Below are 10,070 nucleotides of genomic sequence, written 5' to 3'. Positions count from 1 at the left end.
TGTGCCTCCCTAGCTTACCTAATTAGGTGCTTTAGACCACTGAGCCATCTCACCAGCCCTGATGTATTGTTTAAATAGAGCTTTCTATTCTAAATTGTTCTTTAAAGCAATGCTTTTCTTTTGTAATTGAAAGAGCTCTTTAGCTCTAAAGAAGACACTAACTGATAAAATAAAGAAAATCTTTAATATATATTAATTTGATAAAAAGTCAGTGTCACTGGAATAAATAAGCCATTGTGAGATACTCTACTTAAACGGTGAAGTTTTAAAAATATGGCATTTCCCCATATAAAATTTAAACACAAAGAACTGTTTTAATGGTGAATGTGATTTAAGCCAGGCAATTCAGTTAGGAGGCTTGATACATTTTATGTAGTTTCTACTGATGTGAGGAATTTTAAAAAGATGATTTATAACAACTCTTTATCAGAACAGAGGGAGATCTTGCATTTGCTATGATCTGTTGATAATTGATGCGTGCAGTAAAATACCATATGTGTTCTAACTTTCCATCTTGTTTAGTCCAATCAAGAGCTATATAGTTACTTAAATAATTTGGTTTGTATGAGTATCAGAAATACTTTAAATTAAAAGTAAAGAAATCACAGATCAAAGTTCATAACTATAATAAATAACAGCTGGCCATACCTTGTAAGCCTCTTACTCCAAAGAGGTTTAGACCTATATCTTTCACAGGCAGATCTCCTGCAGTCTCATCAGCTGGACCAGACATGGCCTATCGGTGGAGGAAAGAAAATTCCAATAAACTTTTTCCAAGTTATTACATGAACTATGCAGTGGAATGAACCAAATAAAATGAATAAGGGACTAAAACTATAATGGACATCTTATTGCTCACATGTGCTGCTTGAAGAAGATGAAAGCTTCTATTCTAAAAGTAATATTACATTCAATCATGGATACTTTGTTTCTTTCAACAGCGTATTTCCTATAGTTTGCTTAGGAAATGAGGTAAGATTATAAGTTTTTCCTTTTTTCTTCTTTTTCCTGTATCTGAACAAAAACAATTTCAAATTTATATTTTAATTTTTATCTACCTAAAAAGTGAAATGCAAACTGCTAATGAAGACACACTAAGGCAGAGGTTCTTAACTTCTAGAATGTTGGTTCTAGAATGTGAAAAACCAAAAAAGCAGGAAGTTTATATGTATTTCTGGAGGCTGGCAGGGCTAGGTGCATTGAGAGAGCAGATTTTCACTAAGTGTTTGACTATACGAAAGGAATCAGGACCTGAAAACACAGACATCATTACAAAAATGTGTATGTACATGTGTTTACAGGGAGAGGGTCTGGGAGATGGACTACTCTTTTTGGAAATACTGTTACACACAAGGTGAAATTTAGGAATCAAATGATCAAGTTTAAACTTGACCTGTGGAAATGATTGCTTTTCCATGAATGTTTAGATTTATTTTATAATAATGATATTATCATCATCCTTAATGGTGATAACCATGTTAACATTTAGTGAATGTTTTCTGATGACATGGTTGGGTGGTAAGGTTGTAGACTTCCCAAATGTTTTCAATGCTTAGGACAGGCATTGTTAAGTGCTGTACTTAATTCATTAATATGAGTTAATTAAATAACTTTACAATATCCTTGTGAGATCATTACTTGTATGATTCCTGCTTTACAAATGAGGAAGCTAACACAGGCAACTACTTACCTAAGAGTTAGTTATCTGGGGATACTTTTGGTTGTAACAACTGGAAAAGGGAAGAGTTACTCACATCTAGGGAGTAGATGCCAGGAATGAGGACAAACCTCCTCAAGTACCTAGGATCCATGAAAATGAACTATGTGGCCTGAAATGGTAATAGCTATCTGGCCCAAAACATTATTGAGACACCCTGCACAATACTTCAGAGCCTCTCTAACACCATCTCAGGCTTTCACTCCTTACCCTTTATTCTCCACCTACATGGTACATCCGTCTTTCCCCAAGGCCATCCATGTTACTCAAGGCCTTTTTAATGGCAGATCCTTGGGCTTTAGAGTTCCATTCAGGTTTTCCCAGACCATACTATGTTACAGCAGCTCTCTTCCTAATTTCTTCATAGTTTCTTTGTTTTATAGCAATGACCTCTGTCTAAAATTGCCTCATTTGTTAACTAGCTCAGTGTCTCCACTAATACAGTATAAACATCTTGAGCTGGGTATTGGTATTGTTCAGTTAGTTGGAAACACTGTCTGCTACATGGTGAGCAGCAATGTTAATATTTACGGAATGGATAAATATAGAAAAAAAGGAAACTAAACTGTAAACAAAGTCTTTGTCTTGAGGCATTAACAGGTTATGGATAGTAAATATGTACTTAGGTAACAATAGGTAACTCTGAGACGTAGGGTCTGAATCCTGGGAGATGACTGAGCTGTGCTTGTGACCTAATGGAAGGATCTGGTTAGGGATGACAACTCTCATCCGTTTGGGATTTAAGATTTCAAATTGGTCCCGGACGTGGGGAAAAGGGCGGCTGTGATGCAGGCCTGAGAACGGGGAGATGTCTACGGTTGGGCTGCTTTTCACGCAAGAACGCAAGGCTTTCTGCAATTGCAGAGCGGACCCCATGGCGTTGGCTGGTGTTGCAGCAGGAGGACCAGCCAACCTCCATTTACCCCCATCTTCCCCCAGAGTACTCACCGCCACTCTTTCCTGGCTGCTAGCTAGCTACCGTTGCTATGGGGCCGACAGCGTGTTTTCGGCGGGCGGAGAGGAGCACGGGAGAAACATGGCCGACCCCATTGCCTTTTGGGAAATGTAGTCCTCATTGGACTCTAGGCTATCGGCTCGCAGCGCCTGGTACTACACTCGCCCAGCTGTGACTTGGGAAATTCTCAGGCTCTCAAACCGGAGGCTCTGTCGGGTGTCTTGCGATGCATCCTGGGAACGGCAGTTCTCGAGCCTCTAACAGAGAATGGCGGCAGGTGGAGCAGAGCTGTGAGAGAACTACATACAGGAGGCGGGGGGTCCAAGGCGAAGGATTTACGCGGCTTGCGGTGGGGAAGGCGGCTTTAGCGGCAGCATGAAGCACGCTCGGACCGAAGAGGAACGAGAGCGCGACGCAAAGGTACGTTGAGAGTTTTGAAGTCCGTGTTCTCCGAGCTCCTGGACGTGGGGCCAGGAAACTGGAAGGACTCGCCTTGCTGGTGAGCAGATGTGCGGTGTTAGGTCAGGGGATGGTACGGCCCTATCTGCGAGGGACCTGGAGACCTGTGTGTGCGCGCGAGCGTGTGTTTTTGTTGCAAATTCGTGTTGTTCAGGATGCAGGCCGAGTCCTGTTGGACCAGCTCAAAAATGAAAATCATGACACTCCTCTTCTTGTCCTGATTCTCCACCTATTCTTAGTAAAATTTGTATTTACCTTTGTGCCTCAGTTTACCGGGCCCTTAGATGGCTGTGATCATGCCAGCTGTGCTTTTCGTTTAATAATAGTCTCTAGGGTTTGAGATCAGCTTAGATGACGTGTCTATGGAGTCAGTTATTTTTAGTTGAAATAGTTGTCTCAGTGACCAGGTTTTAATAGCTTTAGTCTTAAGCACTATGAATAGGAATCTTTACTGTATTCCTATTCACTGCTTTTACTGTTCAGCTCTGCTAGCTGTCAATGCATGAGTTGACTCTGAGAGCAAAAGCAATTTATTTATTTACTTCCAACATTTATTGTGTCGAGGTATTGTATTATGTGCGTAATATTTGTATTATTTTATGTTGCCATCGCAGCAGATTGCAAGATGTATTATAAAGAGGGAGTATAAGCAGTATTGTTGCACAGATGAATAATAGAGGCTAAGAAGAATTGTTTTCCTTTCCCCCATTTCCAAAGTTGTATCCTTTTGATTTGTCAGAATGTATTGAGAGCATGTTCCCCTTTTTATTTCCAGTACCTTTAGCTAAACTAGCATTATATCTGCAGTGGATTGTGGCTGCAACCGTCTATTGGCCTACACTAATTCTCTTAAATTCTCTATCTCCTCTTTCCTGTGCAACCAGTCTCTTCACCATAAAGTAATTTTTTTTCGACATTCAAACCGAATTTTGTTCTTTTCTTTCCTCCTATTGTGTGTACCACCTGTTTAAAAATCTATTGTGATCTTTCATTGTTTATAGGATAAAGACACAGCTTTATGTAGCCTGAAGCTCTGCATCTTCTGGGCCCTGGCTGCATTAGCAGTCTCGTTGGACATGACACCTGCTGCCTATCAGCCACTTTAACCTTCTCAAGACTCTCTTTTGCTTACAGTTCCTCTGATCACAGGGCCTTTGCACATGTTCTTTGATGCCTTCTCTATGTTAGGCAAATATTTCCTATGAGCATTAGTGGTAAATAAAATAGGTATACTTCTTGCTGTCATAGAATTTAATTTTACAAATGAGTCTATCTTTGACCAATACATATAGGGATTTATGATATCCAATCTAGTCTTTAATAACCTGAATTATAATGACATTTCATAAGGGACTTGAAGATTCCCATGCTTGAATCTGCACATAATGTGGGTCCTGTACTATAGATGGGTACAAAGGGGGATAACCCTACTGCCTTAGCCTTCACAGTGCAAAGAAACAATTAAATGCAGCCCAGCAGGACTGAGCATTTTGTCTTTCTTGCTTTCAGGTTTATTGTTCAAAGGATTTATTTATTTGTTAGATTTATTAAGTCTCTATTATTATATTTGCTCACTGAGAATGTAATTTTAGCTAAGATAGACTTATTCTACTAAGCCATCTATCTCCCTGGCTCTAGCTAAGATAGAAACACTGCTCCAAAGGAACTCTTACTTCATTGAAACCATAACTCTTGCTTGTGGTAAAGTTATTAATGTCATCTACATTTTAGGGATGCACAAGTGAGGCTTGTGGAATCCTAACTTGCTTGAGGCAACTTGGTTGCTAGGTGAAACTAGGGCACAAAACAGGTCCTCTGACCTCAACTTCAAATGCTTTTTCCATTTTCTGCTTGTGAAACATGTTAAATTGGTAGAGCTCATTTTCTTTTCTTTTTTATGTATTTGGTACAGGGTCTCGTTGCGCAGCTCGGACTCCTAGTGATCCTCCTGTGTTCAGCTTCCTCAGAACTGGGATTATATATGTGCGTCACCATGCCTGGTCTCTGTGGCTGGCTCAGCTTGCTGGGGAGCCGGGCCAGAGCAGCATGTGGTGCTGGGGATCGAACCTCGGTTTCTGCACTTGCCTGTATAGTTGCTTAGTCCACTAAGCTATGTCTCTGGCTCTTGTTTTCTTTTCTTTCTTTTTTGTTTTTTGCAGAACCGGGGATTGAACTCAGGCCCTTGCGCTTGCCAGGGAAGCGCTTATTCCACTGAGCCATCTCCCCGCCCCCCCCCGTTTTCTTTTTATTACTTTTAACATTTATTATTTATTTGAGATAGTATGTAGTCCAGATTGGCCTGGAACTTGCTCTGTAGCTCAGGTAGGCCCTGAAGTCATGATGCTCTGCTGCAGCATCCTAAATCCTGGGGTTGCACTTAGGCAGCATCGCTGCATCTAGCTTTGTTTGCTCTAAAAAACTTCTTTGATCTTTAAAATTAATTCACTTAGGAATTACTGGTTAGAACAAAGGCCTGGTAGTTTTATATCTTAAATAAATGTGCACTTACACGTGAATTACTGTTTTCTAATCAACTTTGTTGAGGTATAATTTACATATAATAATTTACAACCATTTGTAGTGCAAAGTTTGATGAATTTTGACATATTTATATATATACCACCACAGTTGGCATAGAGAACATTTCTTCCTTTTTGAAAACTTTCCTCTTACTCATTTGTAGCCAGTTTCACCCTCCTCCTTGGTCCCAAGGCTAGCACTGATGTTTTCTATCATTGTAGATGTGTTTGTATTTTCTAGAAGTATATAAATTCCATATAATTGAAATACTGTTATTTAGTATCTTCTCTTGGGTCTTTTTTCATTCAGCATAAGGAGTTTTGTGATTTATTCAAGTTATAGTATGTGTCACTATATATGTATGTATATATGTGTTTTATGTAACAGTCTGCTGTGTGGGTATATCACATATTAGCCATTGTCGTAAGTTTCTTTTCTTTTGTTGCTGGGACTCAATAGCGGATGCTGAAAGTTAAAGGAGGAAGATTTATTTGGCTTACAGTTTGTAGATGTTTCAGTCATAATCAGCTGGCTCCAAGGCAGGGTGGCATGGCAGAGGGGCACCACAGACAGGAACCACAGTTCATGGTGACCAAGGTAGCTAAGCAACAAGAAGACGTAACAGCATATTTCTGACCCTTAAATCTTATCCAGACTCTTGGGATTAGGGTGGTGCCAAGCCAATTAGTGCGCTGATCAGGAGTCACACACCCTTAATTCTGGCACTACACACTCTAGATTCAAAGTCCTGTGACCCCAAGAGGCTTTGGACGGACATCTAGACACAAACCATAGCAGTCACTCACCTGTTTGTTGTTGCTGAATGTTTGGATTATTTCTGCTTTTGGGTTATTACAAAAAGAGCTGCTAAGATTATTCATGCTTTAGTCTTTCTGTTTTCCTTTTTATTGTGTATTGTCTTCACTTGCAGTTATTTTCCTCTGCCTCAGTAGGCAACCAGTATGCCTTTGTTCTTTAGGTTTACCTTTTCTGGACATTTTAATGTGAGTGGAATGTGAGAACTTTTATGCATACTCTGAGGAAGGTGTCTTTCTTAGAATGTATCTGCTGTGGGTGAGAGAAGACTACTGTATTGTCGTTTACAGTGTGAGGCTTTAGATGCCTAGAGTTGAATTCTGCTTTATCACTAGCTTCCTTACACTTCTCTCAGCCTTAGGTTTCCTCTACAAAATTGAAGTAATATAGTTGCAGGTGGATGAAAGGAGAGACAGGCATGTAGTCAAAATATTCTTTTATCATTATTAACTTATTATCATGGTCATCACCACCTTCACCATCACCTGTCTAGTTCTAGTAGATATTTAGCTTTAATTTAGATCATTCCTTTTGTAACCTTGTATTGAGTGTCAGAATAGGCAGGTATTGTCATCTGGACTTTGGTTAACTTCTCTACTATGCATCTAAAATGGAAAGAATATAAAGGGTTTCTGAAGTCATTCTCTGTGTCTGTGGTTCAGATGAGGAACCTAGTTCAATTCTTCATATAGATAAGGAGAGTGGTTATAATCCCATGGAACTTGCTGTCTTTCCATGGAGGACAGATAATTAAAAACGTACTAAGAGTAGAGTGGGAACTTTTACCATAAGAAAGTACATGGTAGCAAGGATACCTACTAGTTTATGGCCTAGATTAGTGGTGGCAAACCTATGGCACACGTGCTGCATTGGGCACATGAGCCAAGCGTATGAATTGTTTTTTTTTCCCTAAACTAAAACCTCAGTATTGAGGTTTAATTGCACTGTTGGCATTTTATGATAAATAAGTGGGTTTTGGGTTGCGTTTTGAGTATGTCTCTCAAATTTTCACTATTGCTGATCTAGACTAAAAGTTACAGAATTCCTTCCTTAGGATGGTTTGTTTAACCTAGTGGTGGTGCTGGTGTGAGGAGGTTATAGAATCTTTCCTAATATTTAAGGTCTGTCTTTGTGAGATATCTGGAATTGACAATTTTTAGAAATCTCAAAAGTCATTGGTCATGAAATAAAGTATGAATGTCACATTACAAATTAACTCCAGTGATTCTTAAGCTGGTTTGCCATACATTATCTTTTAAATAATGAGAAGTAGTTCATTATTGAAATGCTCATACACTTAATAGGAACATTAATTAATGTTAATTAATTGATTGCTTAGTAATGTATAGTTTTATTAGTGAAGGAAAATATCTAGAATAAAGTAATTTTTAGTTTTTTTCATTAGTACATGTTGCAATACATAATTATGTTCTTTGTGGGGAGTTGAGATATGTACATAACACATTTTAATTCTTTGTTTCATTCCCTTTCTCTTCTCCCTATTCCCTCATTCCATAATCTTAATCCCCTTCCCCTTTGCAAAAAAGGTACTCCCTACTTGTAATTATCTTTTATTTTGATCACTAATTATAGTTGAGTTTTCTCATGTAAGGGGAATCATGAAGATGTTTAATCTTGTGTGTCTGATTTATTTCACTTAACATTATTGTCTCCAGGTGCATCCATTTTCTTATAGATGCCTCAAGTTTATTTTTTATGGCAGAATAATATCCTCTTATATATAAGTACCATGTTTTCTTTATCCATTCATCTGCTGATGAATATATAGGCCACTTCCATGATTTGACTATTAGGAATTGGGCATAAACAGGGGTATGCATGTATCACTACAACAGTTTGTCTTTAGATCTTTTGGGAAGATGCTTAGGAGGGGAATAGGTAGGCTAACTGGAATTTCTATGTTCTTTTTTTTTTTTTTGTATTTTAGGGAAGGGCCTACAGGGTGTTCAGGGTCTTACTACTAGATCGGGCTTGTAGTGATCCGCCTGTTTATAGCCTCCCAAGAGCTGGGATTGCAGACATGCTCCACCACGCCCAGTCTCAACCCCCAGGCCCTACACCTGCTTGCAGGCACTTTAATCCACTGAGCTATTGTCCGGCCCTTATTTTTAGTTTTTTGAGGGATTTTTTTTTTCTTTCTTTTTTCGTTTTTTTTTTCCTGCATTTAGGACAGGGTCTTACAGGGTCTACAGGGTCTCTTGCTCTGTAGATTAGATTTGTAGTGATTTGCGTGTTTTCAGCCTCCCAAGTGCTGGGATTACAGGCACGTGCCACCACACCTAGTCTCAATTGCTGTCTCAGTGTGCCTCGCAGGTAGGATCAAACCCAAGCCACTGCGCTCTGCCTAAGCAGGCACTTTAGTCTGCTGAGCTATCAGGCTGGCCCTTTTTGAGGAATTTTTATGCTGATTTTCATAGTGGTTGTACTAGTTTACATTCCCACCAATAATGTCAAAAGGTTATTGGTTGATTTCTTGATGATGGCCTTTCTTTTTGTGGAATAAGATGGAATCTCAGTATTAATACTCTCATAGCCAGTGAAATTGAACACATTTTCATGTATTATTGACCATTTGTACTTCTGAAAAGTGTCTATTCCTTTAGTTACCCGTTTTTTGGGTTGGATCTTTTATTTTATGGGGAGGTCTAATTTTATTTTTTGAGTTCTTTATGTATTTTAGATATTAGTTTTCTGTCTAAGGAATAGCTGGAAAAAGTTTTTCCCATTCTGTAGATTGTCTCTTCACTCTGTTGGTCATTTCCTTTGCTATGCAGAGGTTTTTATTTGATATAACTTGGCAATTGGGCTTCTGTTCTGAGTATTCCTTGTTTATGCCTATGTCTTCAAGAGCTTTACCTGTTTTATTTTCCTGCAGGTTAATTCTGTTTTAGTATTTAAATCCTTGATCCATTTTGGTTTTGGTTTAGTATGTGATGAGAGATAGGGGTATAGATTGTATAAATTCAGTCTTCGCCATGTTGGATATTTATTTGATCCCTTTGTCAAAAGTCAAATAGCTGAATGTATTTGGCGTTGTTTCTTCATCTATTTTTTTGTATTGGGATTTGAACTCATGACCTTGCACTTGCCAAGCAGGTGCTGTGCCATTGAGCTATATCCCTGGTCCCGTCATCGTCTTGTGTTCCAGTGATACATACATCTGTTTTTGTGCCAGCACCATGCTATTCTTTTTTTTTTTTTTTAAATCACTGTGGCTTTGTAATATAACCCGTTTTGCTCTTTGTCCAGGATTTGTTTTGCTATTCTAGATCTCTTCTAATGCCACATGAATTTTAGTATTTTTTCTCTAGCTTTATGAGAGTGCTATTGGTATTTTTTTTTCCCCAGCCCTCTTTTTTTTTTTTTTTTTTCCATATTGGTAGGACAGTTTCAACAATTAACACATTGCATACATTCCTTCTAGTGGTTAATTGCTATACAAGATGCGGACGTGATATCCTTTCCACAAACATCACTACAACAAATCACTCTATTCACCAAGAGAATGTAACTATATATCCATCCCAACCACCCTGAATACACAGATACAAAATGAACATTCATCTGTATACCCTTTTTTTG

General features: G+C 38.7%; 2 protein-coding genes across 6 annotated transcripts in view; one reads left to right on the top strand and one right to left on the bottom strand.

The window, feature by feature from the left end:
• Positions 1-2,724, bottom strand: part of Rpgrip1l (RPGRIP1 like) — a 112,876-nt gene extending 110,152 nt beyond the window's left edge. For 2 of the 3 annotated variants that reach the window (XM_004637019.2, XM_023721762.1), the window contains exons 1-2: positions 2,666-2,724; positions 649-736 (exon numbers count right to left, since the gene is read on the bottom strand). In XM_004637019.2, the coding sequence (XP_004637076.1) occupies positions 649-733 (85 nt within the window). In that variant the 5' untranslated portion in view covers positions 734-736; positions 2,666-2,724. Of the gene's footprint in view, positions 1-648; positions 737-859; positions 943-2,665 lie in introns of those variants that run through there. The other variant, XM_023721761.1, reaches the window with a different exon arrangement.
• A 223-nt stretch (positions 2,725-2,947) lies between these two features.
• Positions 2,948-10,070, top strand: part of Fto (FTO, alpha-ketoglutarate dependent dioxygenase) — a 442,060-nt gene continuing 434,937 nt past the window's right edge. For 2 of the 3 annotated variants that reach the window (XR_002822291.1, XM_023721790.1), the window contains exon 1: positions 3,024-3,092. Coding sequence is in view for 1 of the 3 variants with exons in the window: in XM_023721791.1 (XP_023577559.1) it covers positions 3,048-3,092 (45 nt within the window). In the remaining 2 variants the exon portion in view is untranslated. Of the gene's footprint in view, positions 3,093-10,070 lie in introns of all 3 variants that reach the window. The other variant, XM_023721791.1, reaches the window with a different exon arrangement.

This window comes from Octodon degus, unplaced genomic scaffold (assembly GCF_000260255.1).
Source record: "Octodon degus isolate 3935 unplaced genomic scaffold, OctDeg1.0 scaffold00085, whole genome shotgun sequence".
Taxonomy (NCBI): Eukaryota; Metazoa; Chordata; class Mammalia; order Rodentia; family Octodontidae; genus Octodon; species Octodon degus.
The sequence above is the reverse complement of the archived record's forward strand: the minus strand, read 5'-3'. Positions and strand labels throughout refer to the sequence as shown.